We start from the raw sequence: 26,514 nt of genomic DNA, 5'->3' as shown, positions 1-26,514 counted from the left end.
GTGGTTCCTGCTTGGACAAGGTGTATACCTCTGCCAACCAGAAACCCCATTTCTAACTGAACAACATTAAGTGTATGTTTGGCTTTAGCATAAGAGATTTGAAGACAATTCACTATACATCTTGCAAACCTTAACTAAGAAATATGACTGCCAGAGTGGGCCTTAACAGCAACAAACAGATTTTACTTTCTGAACAGATTTAGTATCAATGTAACAGATTAGTTCTCGTTTTACATTTAATATGTGCCCTGCTCTTTCTGCAACGGACTGAGGTTGTGGAAAGATCGGTAGGTCAGCGGTTTAATGGACATGAAACTGGAGTTGACATAGGGGAGGAAGCACAAGTTTGTCCATAAGATGACCGAATGTTTGTAAAACACGCAATACTTGCAATTCACGAACGCTACGCAAGAAGCATTTTGCAACCATTAGAGAAATTGCATCAGACAAGAATGTAGCAGTTTGAAAGAGGTGCAAGAACTACATTAAGGCCCATGATGGACTGGTTGTGTTCTTGGTGAGATAACTCTTTGAAGAGCCTCCACGAACACTTTCAAAACCCTACAATCTAGATCAATGTTTCCTATTCTTGATTACGTTAGTGAGCTTCTAACAAAATTAACTTACACCCTTCAGGAAGTTGCAAACATCCAAACCAAGATTTCAGTTGCCTTATTCCAAGATTCACTTGTCTTGAGATTTGGGTGCTAGCTGCCACTGATGGCAGAAGATCAGCATGCCGGGGTATTGGACATTTTCTGCAGTGGCTAACAGATACAGTAGGTGTTGCCCATTTCTGAAAGTAATGCTAAAGTACTTGGGAATTAAACTCTCACAGTTGCTTACCAATACTTTGCATAATTTAGATTAGGAGTCATAATATAACTGTCAGTACATTTTGAGTCTTTACATGGCAGGCAGGTTTTCAGTCTTACTTTCCAAGTAAGGAAAATGCTACTTACCAGTATGCATCTGTTCTTGGCATGTAGAGCTGCAGTGATTCACACTCTGTACATAGATCGCCATCTGGTGTTGGGCTTGGATGCTTGCACCTTGTTGTCTTGGAAGAAGTCTTTTGTAGTCACTAGATAGGTGACTTCCCCCTTGGACGATAGTGCGCATGGGCATCAACTCCATCCTCAGATTTGTTATTCGCCATGAAGGGAAATGATGGCGTTTGTAATAAACAGAAAGATGTCCATGAGAATGTATCTAAGTAAGATAACACTGGAACAGATACAGGTTCCGGGGAGGTGGGCGGGCAGGCGTGAATCTCTGCAGCTCTACATGCCAAGAACAGATGCATACTGGTAAGTAGCATCTTCCGTTCGAGGAATAGGAGCTGCAGAATTTACACTGAGCATAGATAGTACAGCAGTGTCTCACCTAGTGGTGGTCGCCTGTATCAGTTGCAGTGGGTTGAAAAAGTGTCCTAAGAACAGCTTGGCCTACAGAAGCTTGTTGCTTTGCCTTCACATCTACACAATAGTGTTTGGTGAAGGTGTGTTGTAGACCATGTTGCTGCCTAACAAATGTCTTCTAGAGGAATGTTACTTAAGAATGCCATTGAAACCCCTAGCTTGCGTGTTGAATGCGCTCTAGGGTGAATTGTTAACCTACGTTTTGCTTTCTGATAGCATATTTGATACATTTTACTATCCAACTGGCAATTCCGGCTTTGGAAATTGGATTACCTTTATGAGGTGGAGAGAAAGCTACAAACAGTTGCTTTGTCTTACTAAAGTTTTTAGTGCTGTCTATGTAGTAAAGTAAAGCTCTTTTGACGTCGAGCATGTGAAGAGCCCTTTCCGCTACAGAATCAGGATTTTGGAAAAAATACTGGAAACTGATTGATTAAGGTGGAAAGTAGAGATTACATTGGGAAGGAATTTTGGGTTTGTCCTAAGAACCACCTTCTTACGATGTATTTGTAAGAATGGTTCAAGTGTGGTTAAAGCCTGGATATAACTTACCCTCCTGAGAGAGGTGACTGCGACAAGGAAAGCTACTTTCCATGTAAGGAATTGTAATTCACATTTTTGTAAAAGCTCAAATGGGGGACCCATGAATCTAGTAAGAACAAGGTTTAGGTTCCTCACTGGAGAGGGTGGCAGTTAGGTGGAATTACCCTTTTAAGGCCTTCCATAAAGGCTTTGATAGCAGGCACTCTAAACAATGACAAGTGTTGTCTGTTTTGTAGGTAGGCGGCAAGGGCAGCTAGATGTAATCTTATTGATGAGTATTCTAGATTCTATCTTTGTAGGTGCAGCAAATAGCAGATAATGTTTTGAATTGAAGCATCCAATGGGCCAATTTTGTTATTGCAGTAAATGACGAATCTCTTCCATTTAGCTGCATAGCAAGCTCTAGTAGTGGGGCGTCTGGCTTCTTTAATAATGTTCATACAGTCCAGTGGGAGGTTGAGGTAACCAAACTCTAGGATTTCAGGAGCCAGATCGCTAGATTCAGTTGTGCTGGATCAGGGTGCCTTATCTCTCCATGGTTCTTCATTAGCAGCTTTGGGGAGAGACGTAATTTTTGGTGTGGAACTACTGAGTTAGAGTGGTGTTGTGAACCATGGTTGCCATGCCCATGTTGGAGCAACTAGGATCATCTTGAGAGACTGTTTCAGCTTGCGTACTACTAGTGGAATGAGCGGGAGTGGCAGAAAAGCGTACGCAAATCTGCCTGACCAGTTCATCCATATCGCATTGCCTTTGGACAACGGGTGTGGGAACCTGGTGGCGAAGGTTGGGCATTTTGCGTTTGTGGTGAACAGATCTGTCTGGTTGGCCCCACCTCTGGAAGAAGGGTTGAATAACTTAAGGATGAAGTTCCCATTTGTGTATCTGTTGAGTCTTACGACTTAACAGATCCGCCATCTGATTGTTCACACCTGGAAGGTGTTCTGACAGAAGATATGTTTTGTGGAATGGCCCATCTCCATATACTTTGCGCTAGATGAGACCGCTGCAAAGAGTGTGTTCCTCCTTGTTTCTGTATGTAATACATTGCTGTCATATGGTCTATGTGAACTAGGACAGCTTTGTTGAGGAGATGCGTTTGGAATGACTAACACTAGAAAAATTGCCAGTAATTCTAGGTAATTGATGTGGAACAGTTTTTGTTGTGTGGTCCACCTGCCCTGAATCGTGTGGTTTAGGAGATTGGCTCCCCAGCCGGTGAGTGATGAGTCTGCTTTTAGCAATGTCTGTGGAACCAGCTCTAGAAACAGCCGCCCTCTGGAAAGATTGTGTATATCCCACCACTGCAGAGAGCAATGTGTGTGGCTGTACACCTACACCAGATCTGTAAGTTGACCTTGAGCCTGGTTTCACTGACGTGCTAAGCATTCCTGTAAAGGGCGCATCTGAAGTCTTGCGTGATGTACAATGAAAATGCAAGAGGCCATCATTCCTATGAGTTGCATAAACACTCAATTTGGAAGAGAGTGTTGGGGCTGAAAGTTTGCATACTGGCTCTCCTTGCTGGATTGGGGTACGCTAGAGCTCTAGAAGTGGCTCCTAGATACTGATGCATGTAGGAGGGTTGAAGGTGTGACTTGGTGTAGTTTACTGTGAACACCAAGTTGTGTAGCAGCTGAATGGTTTGATGAGTGTGGTGAACACACTGGTTGTATGACTCGGCTTTTATGAGCCAGTCATCGAGGTATGGAAATACATTAATTTGTTGTCTCCGCAAGTGTGCTGCTACTACTGCAAAGGCACTTTGTGAACACCCTGGGTGCTGTGGTCACTCCAAATGGAAGGACTTTGAACTGATAGCGTTAGCCATCCAGTGTGAACCTTCAGTATTTTCTGTGAGCAGGGTGTATGGGAATATGAAAGTAGGTGTCCTTGAGATCTAGTGTGGCAAGGCAGTCTTGTTGTTGAAGCAGTGGAAGGACTTGTTGAAGAGTGATCATGTGAAAATGATCCGACTGCATGTAGAGATTGAGGGGTCTGAGGTCTAATATTAGCCTTAGGGTACCGTCCTTTTTGGGAATTAGGAGATAGAGAATAAACTCCTGTTCCTTGATGTTGTATGGGGACTGGTTCTATTGCATGCTTTTTAAGCAGTGAAAGAACTTCCTGTTTGAAGTGTGTCAGATGTTCCGTGGACATTGGACGCTGCTTGGGTGGTATGTTGGGTGGAGTTGCTGTAAGTTCTAGGCAGTAACCATACTGGATACTTTGTCTTACCCACTTGTCTGTGATGGATTTCCAGACAGGTAGAACTGAGTCTCCCTCCGACCGGAGTGGAATGGTCTGAAGGGAAGTCACTGTTTATTAGAGGGAGAGGCGCGAGTGTTGTTGTTACCTCGGCCTCTTCCTTTGGTGTTATTTCCTCTGTGTCCACCTCTAAAATATCCCGTTAGGGGAGGTTTGTGTGGGGTTTTTGTATGAGGAAGAAGCAGTGTCTGCACTGATATTTTTTGGATGCGCCTCTATAGCAGGAGCGCCGAAAGGAACCTTGTGTGTATGGGTACTGTAATGCTCCCATGGATTGAGCAGTCTCCATGTCCTTTTTCAGTTTTTCTAAGGCTGTATCCACAGCTGGGCAAAACAGTTGTTCATGATTGAACGGGTGATTGAAGATAGTTGTTTGTACCTCCTGTTAGAAGCCAGAAATGCGCAACCAGGCATGTCTTCTCAGTAACACACGTGTGTTTATGGACCTGGATGCGGTGTCTGCTGCATCAAGGGCACACTTGACTGATGCATTAGTTATTAGTTTGCCCTCTTGAATCAAATCATTGGCCATGGTATTATATTGATGAGGCAAAATGCTGCAATAGGGTTTCTAGCTGGTTGTAATGAGCCCTATCATACCTGGCAAGTAATATCTGTGCATTGGCTATCCTCCAGTGATTAGCTGCTTGGGCAGCAACTCGTTTGCCCGAAGCATCTAATAATTTAGACTCCCTGTCCGGAGGTGGAGCATCACTGGAGGTTTGAGAGTTGGCCCGTTTTCTAGCGTTGGTGACCACTAGAGAATCTAAAAGGTTGATGTAGGTAGTATCATGGGCGGGGGTTTGTAATTTTTGTCAATTCTAGGGTTGAGAATTCTAGCTCTTACAGGGTCTTTGAAAATGGCTGGGGCGTGTTTAAATGATGCCATTTTAGCATTGGTACAGTTTTTTGTGATTGTGCAATGGTGTCTATTAGGAAGTCCTCCTTTGCGGGGTCCGAATACATTTGAACACCGTGGTACTGGGCAGCCCCGTCTATAAGCTGGCTAAAACCAATATTGTCATCTGAGGGAGATGGCTTTGTTGGGTATGCATCGGGTCTGGGAGGTCTGGAGGGCCTACTGGGTCATCATAATCATCCCAATCGTCCTGTGGTACATCTGTGTCGTCAACAGGGTCAGTGAAAGGGTCATGGTTTCCTCCCTCACCCCCTAAATCATCATCATCCTGTGGTGGTGGTGAGTATGGTGGAATTATGGGAGAGTGTGGTGGAGAGAAAGGCTTAGGAGGAAGAACAGGAGAAGTGGGTCGTAAAGGTGAAGTAGCACAGTCTTCTTTGCAGGCACCTCAGGGATGTGTGGGGTGTCCAATTTCCTCTTCTTGCGTGGAACATTAACCACATGTCCTGTTTTGGGGAGTGTTTTTTGCTTTGGATCGATGGGATCCGGTCAAAAAAGTTCTTCCTCTTCGGTAGTTGCTTTCGGCGCTGATTTTTTCATGTCCGAGCAAGGTTTAGATTTGTGCTCTAGAACCTTCGAAGGGGTTTTTGGATCCTTCGGCTTTGATGTCTAAATCTTTTTCGGCTTCGGTTAAGAGGCCTTTTCCTTTGGCACAGAGGTGCTCGTGCCGATTGTTTTCTGGGGACTGCGGGAGTTGGATGCGTTCCCAGGTTCGGTGCCGATGGTGTCTGCGAAGCACTGATGCGGTTTGGTCGGTTCCGAGCCGCCAGAAGGCTTCTCCTTTGTCTTCGTAGCCGGGCCCGGAGGCGGGTCTTCTGAAGCTTTCTTTTGGTTACGACTGGGTCAGCAGGCGAAATTTTGACCGGGCCTTCTTTTTTTCAGGTGGGTTGGAATAGGGGCAGTTGTACTCACTCGCTGACCTGGAGTGATGTGGTTGTCTGCCTCGGAAACTATTTCCAGATCCTCCGAATCCTCCTACAGGACATCGGGCCTTCACTGAAGATGCCCTCCGGCACCGGAGCTGCTTGTTGCGCCATAACGGGTCGTCGGGCCCAGCGATCACGGATAGTCTTTTTGGATCGAAAAGAGGCGCAGGCCTGGCAATTACTCTCCTCGTGCTCGGGCGAGAAACAGATTACAGACCTTGTGTTGGTCGCTGTGTGGGGATTTAGCTCCACACTGGGGGCATTTTTTAAATAGAGTCCTTTCCATTAGCCGTAGGCCCGAAAGAAGTCGATAGGCCCAGCGGCCCACGTCGGCGACTGGAATCGGGTATTTTGAGGAGCGCATCGAAGGGCACGCGAACGAAACAATACCATCAAGTTTTTTTTATGGTTTGCGCATCAAAAAGGTTTGGATAATAGTATCGAACCGGAGCGCAGAATTTACATCCGAACCAGATGGCGGGAAAAAAAAAAAACAATCGGAGGATGGAGTCAATGCCCATGTGCACTATCGTCCAAGGGAGGAGTCACCTATCTCGTGACTACAAAAGACTTCTTCCAAGACAGCAAGGTGCAAGTATGAGCCCAACACCAGATGGCGATCTATGGCGATCTATGCACAGAGTGTGAATTCTGCAGCTCAAAAGCCTCAAACATTTTTTTAATCATTATTTTTTTTAAATAAATTTTATTTGGTTTTCCCGATACAGTCTGGGCCATAGATCCGAGGCACCTTGGATTAATGTTGTACGCGGTACGCCTCATCCGCGGGAGATGAACCACCCGCCGTGAAATATGGAAGCTTGGCTGCCATCTGACAGCCTGAATGCGGCACAAGGAAGTTGCAAATTGAAGCCGAGCAGCACGCCTGTAGCCCACTGGAGGGCTGTGAAACACAAATAAGGCAAAAAATATTAAGGTTTGAATGACGGACTCCACCGAAGGGGGAAAAGTATACTAGAACTACCAGCATGCAACTCACCGGCGAGTGCATGCGCTGTGGGTAAATAATGGCTGCAGGTTCCAGTCATTCGTTGATTGCCGTCCCATGAAGAAGCAGCGTGAGCTGCGAAACGCGTTGGGACTTTCCTTTGAACAGTTGTATTGCGCAGCTTCTTGCGAATAAAGGGTTTGAAACCTGCTACTTTGTGGAGTGACTTCTCTAAAGATCCGAGGCACCTTGGATTAATGTTGTACGCGGTACGCCTCATCCACGGGAGATGAACCCCGCGCCGTGAAATATGGAAGCGGGGCTGCTTGGCTGCCATCTGACAGCCTGAATGCGGCACAAGGAAGTTGCAAATTGAAGCTGAGCACCACGCCTGTAGCCCACTGGAGGGCTGTGAAACACAAATAAGGCAAAAAATATTAAGGTTTGAATGACGGACTCCACCGAAGGGGGAAAAGTATACTGTAACTACCAGCATGCAACTCACCGGAGACTGCATGCGCTGTGGGTAAATAATGGCTGCAGGTTCCAGTCATTCGTTGATTGCCGTCCCATAAAGAAGCAGCGTTTTCTGCGAAACACGTCGGGACTTTCCTTTGAACAATATTATTGCGCAGCTTCTTGCGAATAAAGGGTTTAAAACCTGCTACCTTGTGGAGTGACGTCTCTAAAGATCCGAGGCACCTTGGATAGATATAGATATATATACACACACACACACACACACACACACACACACACACTTAAAAAACCATAGGTTTCACACATGTTATAGTTAGCTGGACATTTCCCTCGTAAAAAACCAATGAAATTCCCCCGTTATAGTTAGTGCAGGCAACTATAACTCACGCGACCGCAATCCTCTGCTGATGTCGTCAGATATTACATCACTCATTACATATGTGTCTTTCTGAAAAATAAATATTTGTAATATATGTATAGCTAAAGATTAATGGAAGAAGACATGGGTAAATAGGGGTCTAAATACAGTGATGTAATATCTGACGTCATCAGCAGAGGATTGCGGTCGCGTGAGTTATAGTTGCCTGCACTAACTAGAACGGGGGAATTTCATTGGTTTTTTACGAGTGAAATGTCCACCTAACTATAACGTGTGTGAAACCTATGGTTTTAAGTGAATTTGTACGGTTTTTTAAATGCTAAGTTATGTATTTATTAATATATATATATTTTTTAAAGGTTTTTCACCGTGCGCGCGCGTAGGGCGTACGGTGCGCTTCGCACCCCGCGGTTTTTATAAAAAAAAATTAAATGTTTATTTCACCGATGGGGGTCCTTAAGTGACCCCCTGACAAAGGCTAGGGGGTCAGGAACTCTTCCCTGCCCCCTTTTCACGTTTCACCTTTTTTCCCCCCTTTCCTTTTCAGTGCGAGAGACAAAATGGCGGCCGACACTTCCTGATTTCGACCGATTCGAATGTTGACTGACATCTACCAACCAATCAGAATTTCGCTCGCGCACGGCACCGTGCGCGCGTATATATATTTATATGCTTTTAAATGCTATTTTCTCAGGAAATACTGAACAGATTGACACCAGACCTGCAAAAGGCACTTCCCTGACCCGAGGACTACCTCTCTGCCAAATTTCAAGTAATTCTGTTCAGCCGTTTGGGCTGTACCTTCGACTAAAGGTCCTATGGAAAAATGCATGGGGAAAACGCGTTTTGGGACCCCCCTTTTTTCTCGGCCCCCGCTTGACGAATTGCCCCAAGACTTTCAGGGTAGGAGCTGAGCGGAGCGCCCCATTAGTTTTGAAAATTTCGCGAAGATTCGTATATATAAAATTAAACTTACCATCTTACTTGTGAAGTCATGATGCAGAGGACTGCAATGTAAAGGTAATTCTGAAGTACTGACCGCAATGTAATGACTCCTGGTGCAACTTTATATGAAGAAACGACTGACATTCATTCCAGACTCATGTGTTTGTTAATGCATCATGCATAGGAGGTCCACAAGTTCACCGCTCACGCCTGGAAAATGCTCTAAGTTAAGGGCTTGGTGGCGAAGGAAACAATACCATATTGCTTGTGCTAATACTGACGAAAGGGGGTGAGTGACGGCATTCTGGTTTCTGAAAGTAATACAAAGCAGATCTATTTTCTGTTCCTCCAAGGGCTACCTTGTTGCGAATTCGCTTATAAAACAGTCAGATTGTCTAAATGCGCTCACCACTATTTGAGGGATGCATCCATAGAATTTGTCAACAGTGTTTGAGGGTTATCAAATGGTCTGCTTAGCAATAAAAAAAATTGTTCCAACACTTGAGATTATACTGAACTCTTGGTTCTACCAACAATAGATCTTTCTTCGGACAAGCCACCTGTGACGATTACCTGGATAAATACTCCTTTAGTGGACACACCTGAAGGAAATTATTTAAGATGCACTGAAGGTGCAATCACCCCCCACAATTTCAAAATAGTTCTCAACAGAAATAACATCTGAACAATGGGCAAGCGGCCCCTGAAAAGTCAATCTATTGGTTGGCTGTAGGCTTTGACTGTCACGGAGTTCAGTATGGGTCCCCAAAGGTTTGTATCCGTTGGAGGCAAAGATGTGATTTTTTGGGGGGGATTTTTTTTTCTTTTTTTTTACGCTCACCATAAATAGTGTAGGAGCGACACCACTTATTGAGAGTACACTACGCACTGCTGATTGCTGCTGCTCTGTATCAGGTCTAGTATTAGCCTTTTACAGCACAGGGATGCATTACAAATCTACATCTACTCCTCTTTAGTGTGGAGAAACAGAATCTATTGCACCACTGTTGAGATGTAATTTTATCCACGTCTGAAGCAGTTTTGGCAGACTGTTTGATCCTGAGGTTTTATGTTTGGGGATGTGGTATGGAAATCAAAGCAGTAGCCCTGTTGGACAATTGATAGGTATAACATTTTTACCCTGACCAATGAAGTTTGATGTGGGGTAATAGTGCACAAGTCAATGCTTGGAAAGCGACCTCGCCTTTGGCGCATCACTATCTTTCCTTCTGGTATTGCCTCGGAGAAGTTAGTTTTGGGAGGCTGTCCCTCTTGTAAGCACTGCTCTTGCTAGGCACTAGAGTGCACATATACTATTGCAGTCTTGGTACCTTCTTTCACTTACAGGTGCCATAAACAGGGCTTGCAGGTTTGGGTTTTACTTGCTACTCTAGCCTTAATAGTCTGTGTCGTTGAGCTTTTCTACAATTGAGCCCATTCGAGAACCAAACAAGTTTCCACCTATCAAAGTGAACATTATGAAGTGTTGCTGTTCCTCCGGGCGGGAAGAGGGGGGGGGGGGGGGGGGGGGGGGGGGGGATTGGGGGGAGTGCGAGACCCTGACCCAAGTGTATCTTTTGAGCACAATACTTGTGCTAATGTTGTGTGATGCAATATTAGCCACCTAATAGCACATATTTTGGGTGGTGGAATAACTTTCCTTTCTGCAGCAATTCCTGGTCTCTCAAGGGAGGTTTCTGGCAAATGTTACTCCAGCTGCTCCATTTCCTGCCAGTGGTACCTACCATATCTAAAAGTGTAGCCCTACAGCTTTAGCAAAGCACAACAGTGTTTCTTGCAGCTCTGACTGGTGTCTGAGCCTACCTGGTACCTTATGCATAGACTCTTCTTAGTAGTCTCAACCACCAAAGAGTCACATGGTATGTGGCCACTAATATAAAAGTGGTCCTCTAGTGCCGCCTAATATTTATTTCAACCATTGTGATTACCACCTTTGTTTTACAGAGTTCTTGAAGTTTTCTGCTGCACACATGGACATCCTCTGAGCAAGGGTAGGAACTGCACAGGTCTCAGTCTCAGATAGTGCCTTCACCAGAAAGTTTTCTTACTTTTCTAGAACATGCAGCTTCAGCTTGTAGTAATCTGCAGCACTCTGCATGACTAATATGCTAATGTGTCATCCGATAATGAAGACGTTACTGGGTAGAGTTCTAAAGACTTATCTTCCTGGGGGTCTACAATAGAATCATGCCAGGAATCGTCCCTTCCTCAATTGGGATGGGCTCATAGTAAGATCATAAGGATCCATTTCATGCCCATAGCCCTTGTGTGGCAACCACTGCAGCCAACGAGACCGTTAGTGATGGTACTGAAGGTATAGAATTACGGTTTTGAGGCCAGGGCTTTTTTGGTATGGGGAACATTCTCTCAAAAAGGAGGTTTTCTTTGTCAGCAGCACTGGAACCTGTTTCTTCGCCCCCTATGAACTACAGATAACATCTATGGGCCTGCAAGGCTGAAGTATTGACATAAGCCTTCTGCAGGTACACTGCTACTATACAGTCTCCAGCATCCAGGGCAGACAAAACATGGGCCAGTGTGAGCATTTTGAATGTTTTTTTACATGAGATGGTCAAGATCAAACACAAGATGAAGACCTCTGCCCTCCTTCGGCAAAAGGAAGTAGTAGGAATAACGCCCAGTTCCTACTTTAGAGACCAGAACCCTCTCCAAGGCTCCTTTGACCAATACAGCCTGCACTTCCTGCTGCAAAACGGACATGTGGTTATCAGTCAGTTGCACGAATTGGGGTGGAAGGTGTGGCTGGGTAGAAAGAAATGGAAGGGTGTAGCTCAGTTGGGCAATTTGGAGGACCCATGCAGCCTTGAAGGAAATGCTTTAGGAAGGATCAGACAAGGGGATTGTGTGCTTAAAGAGGCACACTAAAGTGGTTTTGCAGCGTCGTGATTGACAGGAGACACAGCTACACATTGTCCCAGATGCCCTGCATGTAGTCTGAGAGCCATTGCTGGGCCCATGAAATGGCCAGGAAGACTGTTGTGCCAGCGGCACGGTCTGATGCTGGTGATACTGAAAAAACACTGATCTATCGAAATAAAGGGGCAAAACTGTTTACAGAGTGTGGTAGGGGCAGATAACCCCAGGAAACACACTGTAGCAACTTTCTTGAAAGTTTTTGCAGGGTCAAGTCAGCTTTCATTCAGAAGCGAAATCAGTCTAATATGTCCATCAAGGATGCTTGGACATCGCCTGAGAAGCCTGTAGTCCTCATCCAGGCATGGCACTGATGCATCACACTCCGGTCCACTGCCTAAACAAAGCAGTTGGTTGAGTCCAGTAACTCCAGTTCTGTAGTAGGGGTATCTCTGTTATAGTCCTAATCTAGTGAATAGTCCCACCCATGTGCGTGGACCCCGGAGCAATAAAAATAATCTCTTAAGTTGTCAAGCCATGCAGACCTGCATCTACACTTAAGAGAGTATTCAAAGACAGATAATGTAGCCAATATCCACAGGCTACACTGTCCAGTACTTCAACTAGAAAATTCCACCAACATCCACCAACAGCACTGCCTGCCCAGCTTTTTCCACAGAGAAAAACCTGCCTCTACCAGCAAAAGACTGAAATGATAGAGGGAGGAATGGACAGACAAGCCCCATAGGCTGCCATTATGTGGCTCAGAATAGGATACTGTGCCTTTAAGAAAACTTTCCAGAACTTTTCCAGTATCCCAGAATGCACAGCAGGTCCCTTTTACTTTCAGTTCTTTTTGAAGGCGTAACACGCCAGACCTGTAGCATTCATCTCTCCACCGGGGAGGAGGGCGGGCGCTTACGACTATAACAGAGATACCCCTACTACAGAACTGGAGTTAAAGAAAAGAAACTACTCCTTCTGTAGTAGGGGATCTGTGTGTATAGTCATAATCTAGTTAATAGAATGGCAAGCCCATCCCCACACCGAAACGGCGGTGGAGAAGCCTACAAAATAATACCACTACTGTGCGAACAAATTTCGCAGCGAAGCCTGCCCAACCTGAGCATATGCCCTGGCATCCGTGTCCAGACAGTAATGCGCAGCAAAGGTATGGACCGACCTCCAAGTGGCCGCCTTGCAGATTTCTGCAATCGGAACATTACGCAGCAAAGCAGTCGTGGCAGCTTTGCCCCTGGTGGAATGAGCCTTAGGTTTACCCCCCAAGGTCTTATTAGCCTTTTGGTAACAATTGTATACAGGACACAATCCACCGAGAGATGGACTGTTTGGAGGTAGCAAGACCGGTCCGGACTGATCCATAATTGATAAACAATTGGTCTGACCTACGAATATCTTTGGTCTTATCAAGATAAAACTTCAACACCCTCCTAACGTCCAGGGAATGTAGAGACCTTTCCGCTGGAGAAGAAGGATTCTGAAAAAACGTAGGTTAAGTTATGGTCTGGTTGACATGAAAATCAGATATAACCTTAGGAAGAAATGTAGGGTGAGTACGCATAACAACCTTAGCAGCATGAAATACCGTATAAGGTTCTAGGCAACCCAACGCCTGAAGTTCACTCACCCTGCGGGCCGACGTAATGGCCACTAGGAACGCCGCCTTCTAAGACAGGTGCTGCAACAAAGCATGTGAATAGGTTCAAAAGGCTCCTTCATCAATTTGGACAGCACCACATTCAATTCCCATGAAGGCGAGGGAAGTCTGACAGGAGGGAACACTTTCTTCAAGCCTTACAAAAAATCCTTGATCACAGGGATCTGAAAGAAGGAAGTCTGTGAAGGGCATTTCCTGTAAGCAGTCAAAGCAGCGAGATGGACCTTAATGGAATGGAAATTAAGGCCAGACTGCGCCAAATGCAAAAGGTACGGAAGGATGACATCTTCCTTACATGTCGTCGGGTCAAAGTGCTTGGCCTCCTTCAGTATATCCATACAATCTGCTGGTAGATTCAAATGGCCATATTGCACTATCTCAGGAGCCATGCCGCCAAACTCAAAGACGAGAGGTTGGGGTGCACCAACTGCCCCCCAAACTTCGTGAGAAGGTCCGGCCTGCACGGCAGCCGTATGTGAGGAAGGAGAGACCGGTGAAGCAGGTCCGTGAACCACCACTGTCTGGGCCATTCCGGGGCAATAAGGATCATCCGCGCCCCGGACTGTGACAGCTTGATGAGCACCGCTGGAATCAGGGGAATGGGTGGAAAAGCGTACAGAAAGCTGTTCGACAAGTCGATCCATAGCGCATTCACCAGCGTCCCCCGCTGGTAGTACCTGGATGCGAAGTCTCTGCATTTGCTGTTTTCGGTGGTGGCGAACAGATCTACGTCTGGAGTTCCACACCTCGCGAAGACGTCCCCTAGTACTTCGTCGTTTATGACCCATTCGTGGTTTTCCTGAAATCAGTCTGCTCAGTGCGTCCGCCTGAACATTCTGCACACCTGGCAGATGCGTGGCCGTAATCGTCAGTCCTCGGGCCAGAAGCCAGTGCCAGATCGACTGCGCCTCCTGCGACAGAGTGCGTGATCTCGACCCCCCCCTGCTTGTTGAGGTAATACATCATGGTTGTATTGTCTGTCTGTACAAGCAGCGAGTTGGTCTGGAAGGACGGATGGAAGGCCTTCAATGCCAAGTAAACGGCTCTGAGTTCCAGGAAATTGATGTGGTACGTCGACTCCAACGGGGACCACTTTCCTTGTATCTGTAAGTCTCCGGAATGCGCTCCCCAGCCGTGGAGAGACGCATCCGTCACGATACTCTGTGTGGGAATGACCTTGTGGAAGGGAACCCCCCGGAGGAGATTCTCTGCCGAACACCACCACCTCAGCGACTGCATGCATAGACAGCCGTATCTTGTCGTCCCAAGAACCTGTCCTCTGATCCCACTGATCCTCCAAGCACTCCTGCAGTGGTCTCATGTGCAGCTGTGCGTGAAGAAGATACACGAGGCCATCGATCCCAGCAGCGAAGACGCCTTCCTCACTGTCGTCGATGGAGCGGTCATAAGAGCCTGAGCCTTCCGAAGGAGTGATAACCGTCTCTCCTCCGAAGGAGACACGCTTGCTGACAGCGTATTGATGGAGGCCCCCCAAGTACTGTATGCACTGGACCGGAGTCGGGACAGACTTGGACATGTTGACGTGCAACCCCAGCTTGTTCAAGAGAACGCACGTCTTCTGGAAGTGCGCTTGTGCTTCCGAGAAGGAGAAGGCCTTGATCAACCAATCGTCCAGGTACGGGTAGACAAAAACCTTGTTCCTCCGTAGGTGTGAAGCTACCACTGCCATGCACTTCGAGAAGGTCCTGGGCGCAGACTTTAGCCCAAATGGGAGTAGTGTGTGTTGATAATGATTGGCGCCGACTTGGAATCGCAGGAACTTCCTGTGCTTCTGTGCAATGGGCACATGGAAGTACGCATCCTGTAGGTCTATGGCACAGAGCCAGTCTCCTTGTTGCAGCGGAGGGTAAATCTGGTGCAACGATAGCATGCGGAATTTCTCTCTGCGAATCCATTTGTTTGCTTGCCGCAAATCCAGAATGGGCCTGAACTCGTTCTTGTCCTTCTTGCGAACCAGGAAGAACCGAGAGTACAGACCTCTTCCCCTTTGAGACAGAGGAACGTCTTCCACCGCCTTTTTCTTCAACAGGATGTCTGCCTCCGCCTGGAGCTCTCGCAGTTGATACTGTGAGCTTACCGGCGGAATCGCTGGAGGCGGGCTGATGAACCGAAGACTGTATCCATTGCAAACAATATTCAGCACCCATTTGTCCTGGGTAATTTTTCTCCACTCTGCCAGAAAAGATTGAACGCTTCCCCCCACTGGAGTGGGTAACGGTTGCAGGGGAAGTAATCGCTCAGGGCTGAGACCCAGCCGGGCCCTTGGTCGCTTTAGCGGACTGCTAGCCTCCTCTACCCTTCTGGCGCGTCTGGAAGGGTTTCCGGAACTGCTGTTGCTGCTGTCCCGAGGCCTGCCCACGCCCTCTGTCTGCAGCCCCGAAGCGTCTCTGGAACGGGCGCTTTTTCTTCTCAGGCTTCTCTAACCCGACAGCCGTCAGGGTCTCTGCCTCAGTCTTCATGCGGGCCATTTCGTCGTCCGCATGCTGGCCGAACAGAGTTTCCCCCAGAGAAAGGCAGGTTGGCCACTCTTTGTTGTGCCTCCGGTTTGAGTGAGGTAAGGCGAAGCCGTTGGTTGATGCCATGACAATATCCATGTGCTGCTAACAGAGACACATCCGCCGCCGCGCTGATAATCTGATTTGACACCAGCATCCCCTCACGCAAAGTCTCTAGAAAGTCCTCCTTCTTGTCGCGAGGCAGCAGCTCCGCGTACTGCTGGAGAGACTCCCATAGGGCACGGTCGTAGCGCCCCAACCAAGCCCCAGCACTTGCCTTCATGGTGGTAGAAGCCGTCCCACAGACCTTTCTGCCCGCCGAGTCTAGCCAACGGCTATCCTTATCAGGCGGCACTGTAGAGGAAGGAGTGGTAGCATGCTGCTTCCTTGCCGCCGTCACAATGACAGAGTCCGGTTTCGGGTCCATCCTCAGAAAGGTCGGGGCAGATTCCGGCGCCAGATACTTCTTCAGGAGCCTTGAGGGGGCTGGTTTCGTCACCGCCGGAGTGAGGAACAACTCCGTCGCGGGCTCCACCAATCACGGCACTAGTGGCAGCAGGGGGCGAGGCAGGTGCTTCTTGTGCAGCGTCTCGAAGATCACTGACGTCATAGGTGTTGGCACCGTCACCGTGATCCCTAGCTTGGCCGCACCCCTCAGTAGCACCTCCTGGAAGGAGACTACATCGTCGACAGGCGATACTCCCATCCCTGGCGAGTCCGACAGCGTCGGCGAGTAGTCCCTGGCAGACGATTGGGTGCGGGATCTGGCTCCGCGCCTCCTGCGGCGTCGTCCAGATGTCAATGACGACCGTCCACGGCTCCGTGATCTTCCTCTCCATCCGGAGCGCGATCTGGTTGGCTTCGGCCGCTCAGCCAGCCGCGCAGGCGACGGTGGCGTAACCTGGTGCCGCGGTCTCGGAGTTCTTCGGGGGCGGCAGATACCTAGGCAACGACAGACCGTGGCGGGGCCACAGGTGGGCCCGACGGTGTGTGAGGCGGAATAGGAGGAGGAGGAGGAGGTGTATACACCACTGAGTACACCGAGTCCTCCTCGACGGCGAACGCCTCCTCGACAGCGACCTTCTCCTCTTTGCCGACGGCGAACGGCGACCGCCTCGACGGCGAGCGCCTACGCCGGGACTGGTCTCGACGCCCATGACTCGGAGAAGTCAATGGCGTCGACGAAGATGATGTCGTCGACGGCGGACTGCTCAGCTCCCTCGACGGCGAGCGTCAACGCCGTTTCTCCCCAGAGCCCTGGGGAGACGGTGAACAGACCGCAGCCATCCCCCTCGACGCCCTAGTCGACGCCGAAGGAGAATGGGGAGAACCAGCCCGTCCTGACCCACCTTGTTCCCTCAGCCTTCTGTCCTCCAGGCCCTGGAGCCTGATCTTCATCCCGTCTCTCAGGGTCCTGGCTGAGAAAGATTGGCAAATGTCACACTCCTCTGGAACATGGGACTGGGGAAGGCAGACGATGCACACCCTGTGTGGGTCCGACTTGGCCTTCTTTCTCTCGCACTCTGGGCACTTGTCAAACAAGGCAGGCATGCTGACAACACAGAGCACACACAAGGAAGGAAGGCAACAAGGTACTTAATAAACACTTGAAGTGAACAAATCCAAATCAACCCTTGAAAAGGGAGAGCTCAATGCTCCAGGGTCCTGCTAGCAGGAGCCGGAAAAAAGAACTGAAAGTAAAAGGGACCTGCTGTGCATTCTGGGATACTGGAAAAGTTCTGGAAAGTTCTCTTAAAGGCACAGTATCCTATTCTGAGCCACATAATGGCAGCCTATGGGGCTTGTCTGTCCATTCCTCCCTGGGCGGGACTATTCACTAGATTATGACTATACACAGATCCCCTATTACAGAACAAACTATCATATCCTGACCATCCTGGAAGGTTTGGGCTAAAGATCTAGAATTGCCGGTAGGATGTGACATACCATATCCTACAAAGCATAGGTGTAGCAATCCAGGAAGCATCTGGGTTTGACACAATGTAAAACAAGGGTGGCACTATAAACATGCACTTGCCAAAGGCCTCCATGTTTCTGGATTTGTGATCAGGAGGGATCGCAGGAAAGGAGTATAAGTTTACGGAGGGTAGACGCCTGGATCACAAAATCTACCTGACCTCAGGTGTGGAGTCAAAGTCAGGGTTACCCAGGGTTGGTCTGTGGAGACAAGAATCCTGCTTATTGACTGGAGAACCAGACCATGGTTTTGCCCAAGAGCACAGGAGTGTACCTAAGGGCTTTGTTAAATGGCCAAGAGGTTCAGTAGGTGTCTGGCCAGGATTGAGAACCCCAGTGAGGATGTTGGTCTTGGCTTCTGTGGCAGGGAGATGCAGGTCAAGGACCTCACAGTTCATGGCATAACAATGGCAAAAGAAGCGCTCCTCTATGCAAGGCCAGGGGTAGACAATTCCTGCGTCTGGGGAGAAGCCTAGACCATTGGCATACTGTAATTCTGCATGCCAATTGTTCTTCTCATACTGGGAGGCAAATATGTCCTCTTTCACTGGTCATTGACAATCAGATTCAAAGAGATGCTGCAATGTAGGAGCTCTGCCGCAAGGCATGGTAATGGATTATCCAAGTCAGAAGTGTTCGCTATTAACTGAGCTGCAATGGGATCGGAACACAGAGGACTAGACAAGGCTGGCTCTGAGTCAGAAACCAATTTAGGTGGCGGATCGGATTCTCATCTGGCCCTAGTGTCAATGTCATGGAAATTGGAGCAGGGAGTGGCACGGAAAGGAGATGGCACCTATGTCAGCACAGAACCCAAAGCAGGTTCAAGAGGCACAGATGGCAAGGAGGGCAAATCCTCAGCCGGGACTCCGACTGGAGGCCCAGACCATCTTTTTGCTCATTGGGGCCCGAAGGCACACCAGAGGGAACAGGAAGCATGCAGCAGAAGCACATCATGGCCTCCCTTAAGGCCTTGATCTCTTGCAACGTCGCAGACAGACCCGGAAATTCAAATTGAATTGGGGCCAGAATTCCCTTAGGCTATTCAAGCAGTTTGACATTGGACACAACAGCATGCTGATACCCTTGCATCATCTCTGGGTTTAAGAGTGACAAGGAGCAGATTCCCGCTTAAACTCGGAGCTTCTTCTTGCACTTAACCTAAGAGTTTGACAGCGACATGGATCCGCCACAGGAACAAGACCTTCTTTTCGATTTTGAACAGTTACACACAGAGGCTTCTGAAGTTCGGTGACAAGAGTCTCGCCTCAGAGTCCTGTATGGCCTTCAGATCCATCTGGCTGCACCCAAGCCATTACTCATGAGGATTAGTTACAAATATTTGTTTGCGACAATCCCTACTCCGTTTAAACTCTTATTTTGTGAGATGACATTCTTCTGGTACACTGGTTTAAAAAAAAAAAGTCACAAAATAAGATGTCATGCCAGAGATGAATGGAGCTCTGGATACTCCACTGAAGGCACAGAATAAAGAAAGATGATTGAGAAACAATATGTCACCGTGCCTGGGTAGCACTTACAGTAGGCCTTCTCATCACTTCTGGAGCAGAACATTGGTGTGGAGCAGTACTGCTTTTGCGTTTACGATTAAAATCAGACTCCTAGGGAAAAAGCCACAAGCGGAACAATCTGCGGTTTAAAGTATTCATCACAAAGGAAAAATACAGATATTTTTTTAATTCGGCATTTAATAATCTGGGCTAGCCAATTTCATTCTGTCGAGGTGTGGTTCATAAGTTCATTGAACTCATTGCCTACTGTGTGATAACATGTAAAATTGACTGCATAGAAGGCACACTTTTTTGTGGCCTTTATTATTTCTGAGAATCTTTCCACACAAAGGGAAAAGTATTAGAATGAAAGACTTAAAGGTAAATGACAATAGTGATTTCTGTTACTGTAGCACATAAGACCAGTTATATTCAAGGTGCACAAAACCCTATATTCCCGTATATGGTCCCTTACCTCTATATTGCATAGTCATGTAGGCAGCACAGCACATTTAGCTCGTTTGAAGGAAATGGCTGCATAAAAGTGAAACTACATGCAAACTGAACTTGGGTACATCACTTCTTATATGTGCCGGACAACACTATTTATATATTCTTGTCCCCCATTTCAGCAGGCAGGAAGATGATCCAATACAAGGGACCTCTTTCCTCAATGAACCAGGCAGTGGGATATTCAGAGAAGGAAAGTGGCTGATGGCATCAACTCCCAAAGAAATCTAAAACTGCCATTGTAGAATATGTGAAATTTGTATACCCAAGGTGAATTGGGTACACCCGTTACTGTGAGGAACTGGGGGAAAGTTATGTATAATAAAATAAAAAAAAATACCACCATTGTAGATTCCATGGTACAGGTATGGGATTGTGCCCTTGTGACGGCAGTTTATCTGCGCACTTAAAATAAACGTGGTACCAAAATATCCCTTCAATCAGGCCCTAAACATGTAAGAATCACATCTTCAACTAAAGCATAAGAAAACTTTAAAGCAGTTTGTTTCATTCCCCTGCTGTGAGGAGTGCACAGAGAATCCTAAAATAATTTCTGGAAAATGATTACATACCTATTGCTCTTCATGTCTAAGCTTTGTGCTGCAGCTAGTTTCTGCCATTGGGACTAAATAGACCAGCACAGAAGGAGATTATCCTTCCGCAGCAGTTAGCTCTCCATTTAGAGGTCATTTATACATCAGCGTGTAATGCAACGATGGAAGATCAGCGTGTAATGCAACGATGGAAGAGTTTTCTAAAAAAATATTATACTAACTTTATTACTAGGAGGAGTAGTTATAATAATCTTAGTCCAAACTGCAGTGATTGATTCAATTTTCTGCACCTTGAGTAGAAAGGTCACCATCAAGCACATACTCCTTTCTACTTAGGCGACTTGTGTACAGTGGTAAATCCATAGCACTGGACACCGTTCCAAAATAATGGGCCTCCTCGCGTGCAGAATTTCCACTACCTCAGAAAACAGCAAAAAGAAAGAAAAGCTCTATGTTGATGTTATTGAAGGAATGGGCTCGATGGTCGCACATGCTCCCATTTAATGGCTTCAGCCAATGTCAACCAAAGAGCAAAATTTGCTCAATTTTGAGGCACTATGACCAATTCTGGTAGTACAATTATGACTGCATCAAGAGTGACAGGTCATGCAGGCCTGGAGGAGAGGTACTCATAACCGCTGGAATGCATCCCAACAATGAGTATAGCACAATATCAACAGATGGTAGTTTCTAAATCAGGCGAGATAGCCGTCCTTGGGGCCAACTTTAATATACAAGGTATCACAGACTAGCCGCAACATGGAGTCAGGTTGCTGAGTAATGCTTAACATTAATCCTCTCATAAAGGGAAGAGCAAAAGTTCTTCAGCAAATAAAATGTTTGATTATTTTTATGTCAACGGAAAACAAGACTCGAAATAAAACAGATTCTGCTGATTTGTCTGAGGTGCTGACTGACACCCCAAGAAAAGTACAGCAGTCATGGGTTCAGCAGGATTCTGCTTGCACAACTGCCATTAAATAGGGAACAGAGAGGGGATGAAGGAGTGGCACAGGATCATAAAAGGTAATGCATTCATAAATTACTCCTGCATAGTATAATTCCTGAATCTTCAAAAATTGGCTTCCAGTTTATTAAATTGCAGAGTTGCGATTTCCACAACTTGTGACTGAATGCAAAAACAGTGTGAGGGATATCTTCTTGAATAAACAAAACCAAATATAATAGTTATTTAAGTAGGGTGCAGAGCAAGATAGATCGCCTTTGGTGTTTACACCTAACTCAGTGGTACTAATTTAATTAACTTTCAGAAGGAATTAAAGGCTGAGACAGTTGTTGCTTGCATTTGAAATAATGGCTTGCAGGCTATACCAGAGCAAAATAAAAGGCTTCACTTTAACTTGAAGTCCCAAATAAGTACACACCCTCGAAGGAACCAATATGTACTAGCAAAGTAACATAATGAGATCTACACATTGCTAGTGTATAAGGCAAAAACCAAAGGAAATGATGGACGGAGTGTTGAACATTGCGAGCACTCACCCCCAGTCAACTGATCTGGGTTTAATCCATCACCGTTCTTTAGCCCACTCTGCCACCCCAGTTCAGACATGGCCATATGCAAAATCAGTCTGACCCTGTGCCTCATGGGAACAGTCCAGCCCGAACTGCCAAGCCATGTCTTCCCTGGACCGGAAACAAGCTTCCTAGAACCAGTTTCTGGCATTTCAGCCATCTTCAGCCAGGCTTGCTTGAATCCAGTGGCAAAGTGAGCAAGGGACTCACGTCGGAGCATACCCTGCCAACTTATGGCGAACCAAGCAAAAACCAAAGGAAATGAGTGTTGAACATTGCAAGCTTCACTTTAACTTGAAGTCCCAAATAAGTACACATCCTGGAAGGAACCAATATGTTCTAGCAAAGTAACATAATGAGATCTACACATTGCTAGTGTATAAGGACCTGGAGGAAGGGACTTTCTACATCTGACAAAACATTTTTCGGAACATCAGCAATACGTTAAACACAAAAGAGCAACAGAGTGCAATACAAATATACACTGTTCAGAACATGACCGGCAGCAGCTAATTGGATAGTTTATTTGCATTTAAAACAGCATATTTGAACTGACTATTCCACTTATCACCCTCACCCTCCCCCCAGCAAGCACCCACTCAGGGACTTGCGACTCTTAAAACTAGTAAGTGGTGCTGCAAAGGCTGCTTACCTGAATCTCTTAAGGTGCAGTCGCAGAACCTGAGGTAGTTGACAAACCATCAGCTGCTTCTGGGCTTCTGTAAGAATAACTGGCTTTGATGAAAATTTCCTACGTTTAGCTGTAGCAGACAAAGAACAATTTTTATTACCAATGAGGAAAGCAGCGAGGACCCAGCCAACAGTGGCACTGATCCCAACAGGTACTGGCATGTAATGGGACATAGAAGGGCCCCCAGTGGAACTTCACTTCATAATATCAAATCGTTTGCAGTCTGTGCAATTCAAATAGTGTGCAGTATTTATGCTTTCTTTCTGAAGTAGTTTGCCTGAGAAATAACATTAAGCATTTGGTAAAGCGAATACATTTTGATTATTTGTTGTACATTAAATATGTAGATGGTGGTGCCATTATTCCATGCGTTTACAGCCTTGAAGCTCAAAGAGACTATAGTTGCTTCACCTGCAACTTGAATTAAAGTAAACATCCGTGATATGCGGTGGCTCTGGTAATAGGGAGCTAACTAGCATTACCAGAAGACCGCTACGGTGGAATGTAACTACAAACTAAAATACGTTGTATCACGACAAACGGCAATGTATGCATATTATGCAATATTTCTATGAACAAGGAGTGTAGATTTTAATACTAACTGTAGGTTTCTAGAGGAGTTATGGCCTGGATTTTACGATAATCAATGAAAAAGGGGGATCAATGCAGTTATTCACGCTACAATGGAAGGGTATTCCGAGCAAATGTGGCACTTCTTTGTGGTGGGAAGGTGTGTAATATTTAGCAAACGGATGGGCTTCCTTAGTGTACAGGCTAGTGGGTCCGAAATGATGCTTCAGAGTTTGGTTTTAGATTTTAGTGGTCCTGCAACTTGTAACTTAAGGCGTGGAGAGAGGAAAACAAACGGACAATGCAGCTGTCAAGCTCATTAGGAAAGAAGTGATTGAAAGAGGGGGGGAAAAAGGCCTGTCGTTCATGGACATCTTTTAAAATGGTATACTTTTTTGGGAATTAGCAAGGCCATGAAGGAAACTGATGTTAATAGTTACTAGCCATGCTGGAAAGACCACAGTGCAGAGGGTGATCATGGTCACTGGGCAGAAGGTGCCATTCATTTGGGGTTGTCGGAGATTAGGGGTATGCAGATGGGGATTCACATCAGGGAACCGAGACGTTAGAGGGCAGAGTCGGAGAAAGCATGAAATGCAACCCTGTAGTCATACTAATACGCATGTAAAATGTGTAGAAACGTATAGTTTACCTGTCGGTGTGGTTTTGCAGCTTGAAGACTTTCTGGATTCACTATGCTGTGCATTATTCCGCAATCTAGTGGTTGGGTCTGGAACTGTAGTATTTCTTTTTTTTTTTTCGTGGCCCAGGTGGGCGTCGACATACCACCATTTGGTGTCCTTCGTGACGTCGACACGCTCCCTCCGGAAGCTCCCACCTCTAGTCGTCATCTTCTGATTTTTTTTTTCCTCCTTGTTTTCTTATTTGATCCTTGTAAAGTCTTTTCACCTTCTACCCCCCTTTTATCCTCCTGTCTCATCTTTCTGGCGGAGGAGGGTGGGTTCGCTAGTGAATCCAGAAAGTCTTCAAGCTGCAAAACTACACCGACAGGTAAGAAACTATACGTTTTGCAGAGTGAATCTTTCTGGCTTCACTATGCTGTGCATCGACTGTAGCGGTTTCTCCTCATAGTGGAGTTTGGGTGGAAGATGAGCAATGGTTACTGAAAATGTGTTGTAAGACCTTCTGTCCCACTTACGCTTCTTTGTTCATTTGGATATCCACACAGTAGTGCTTAGTGAACGTATGCACTGAAGACCATGTTGCCGCTTGGCAAATTTCTTGGATAGGTGTGTTTGCTAAAAACGCAATTGTTGCTCCTTTCTTCGTTGAGTGAGCATGAACTGCTCCTTGCAATGGCTGAGCTGCCCGCTTGTGGCAGAGCAGAATGGTTTGCGCAATCAGGTCGTCCCAAAAAACTGCTGGCAAAGGCTACAAAAACGTGCTTTGTTTTTCTGCATTCTTTTGTCCTTTCCATATAGTGCATCACTGCCCTCCTGGCGTCCAGTGTGTGTAAGGCTCTTTCTGTGCTCGTGGACGGTTTTTGGAAAAAACTTGGTATTTGAACGGTCTGGTTGATGTGGAACTTAGACACCACCTTTGGCATGAAATGCGGGTCCGTTCTCATGACAATCCTATCACTGTGTATTTGTAGGTAGGGTTCTTGGAGCGTTAACGCTTGCAATTAACTTATTCTTCGTAGTGATGTGATAGCCACTAGGAAGGCTGTCTTTAGTGTGAGCATATGCAGTGTAGCTTTGTGAATAGGCTCAAATGGTGCTTTCATTAACTGTGTGAGCACTACATTGAGGTTCCATGCTGGTGCTGGCATTCTGCCTGGAGGAACGATCCTCTTTGCACCCTCTAGGAATCTTTTTACCACCTGTGATGTGAAGAAACTTTTTACTGTTTCTCCTCTTGTGTAAGCCACAATTGCCGCTAAGTGGACCCTTAGGGACGTGTAGCCTAGCTTGTTTTGCAGTAGATGCGTCAAGGATCTTAGTACTGTTGATTCCTTAGTAATCTTTGTTAGCAGATTTTCCCTAATGCACCATTCGGTGAATCTTTTCCACTTTGCTACGTAGCACTTCCTTGTGGTCGGTCTTCTTGCCTCTGAGTACCGCCATCGTACTTGCCGGTAATTTGAGGTGTGCAAACTCTAGGTCCTCAGGAGCCATGCAGCTAGGCTGAGGTTTTCTGGTTCTGGGTGTAGTACTCTTCCGTTTTGCATTGTTAGCAGGTCCTCCCTGGCGGGGAACCTATGTGCGGGCGTTTGTGACATCTCCATGAAGTGTGAGAACCAGGTTTGCCTGGACCATTGGGGTGCTATCAGGATGAGCGTCATGCTGCTGATCCTGCACTTGTTCAGCACTCTGTGTAGTAGTGGTATTGGTGGAAAAGCGTATGCAAATGTCCCTGACCAGCTTATCCATAGCGCATTCCCCAGGGACTGTTTGGACGGTACTCTGGATGCAAAGTTTGGGCATTTTGGTGTGTTGCAAAGAGGTCTATTTGTGGAGTCGCCCATTTGTGGAATACCTTCTGGATTTCCTGTTGGTTGATCTCCCATTCGTGGGATGCTGACGTCTGTCTGCTGAGCCAGTCTGCCTCTACATTGTCCTTCCCTGGTAGATTTATTGCTAATAGGTCTATCTTTCTGGGGATTGCCCATCTCCATATTTCCTGCGCTAGCCGCGAGAGTGTCACTGAATGTGTTCCTCCTTGCTTGTTGATGTAGAACATGGTAGTTGTATTGTCTGTATCAGTACTCTGTTACCGTACAGCAGTTTCTGAAAGGCCTTTAGGGCTAGGAACACTGTCTTGAGTTCTGGGTAGTTGATGTGCTTTACTGCATCCTGACGTCCCCACAACCCCCTTACTTTGAGGTTGTTTGTGTACGCTCCCCCACCCTTTCTGGGAGGCGTCTGTTGTAATGGTTACAGTTGGAGTTGGTTGTGTAAATGATCTCCCCTGTGCGAAGCTCTTCTGGTTCCACCACTCTATTTCTTGCTGTACTGTTTGTGTGACAACCACTAGATCCTCCCAGCTCCCTGTCGCTTGTGACGATTGCTGCTGGATCCATTCTTGGAATGGCCTCATGTGTAGGCGAATATTTGGTACCAAATGTATGCATGATGCCATCATCCCCATCAGTTTGCTCACAGTCCTCACTGTCAGAGCTTGCCCCTTGCGGTAAAGACGCGTCTCCTTGCATATAGCCAGAGTCCTCTTTGCACATGGAATCACCGTGTATTGTATGGTGTTGATTTCTGCCCCCAAGAATCT

General features: G+C 46.7%; 1 protein-coding gene across 2 annotated transcripts in view; it reads right to left on the bottom strand.

Annotated features, from left to right (window-relative positions):
- The window catches only part of USP44 (ubiquitin specific peptidase 44), a 243,494-nt gene that overhangs the window by 52,531 nt on the left and 164,449 nt on the right, over window positions 1-26,514 (bottom strand). Inside the window, exon 4 of one of the 2 annotated variants that reach the window (XM_085653378.1) lies at window positions 22,660-22,768. In XM_085653378.1, coding sequence (XP_085509504.1) covers window positions 22,660-22,768 — 109 coding nt within the window. The remainder of the gene's footprint in view (window positions 1-22,659; window positions 22,769-26,514) is intronic. The other variant, XM_085653379.1, reaches the window with a different exon arrangement.

This window comes from Triturus cristatus, chromosome 4_1 (genome assembly GCF_964204655.1).
Source record: "Triturus cristatus chromosome 4_1, aTriCri1.1, whole genome shotgun sequence".
In the NCBI taxonomy this organism is placed as follows: Eukaryota; Metazoa; Chordata; class Amphibia; order Caudata; family Salamandridae; genus Triturus; species Triturus cristatus.
The sequence above is the reverse complement of the archived record's forward strand: the minus strand, read 5'-3'. Positions and strand labels throughout refer to the sequence as shown.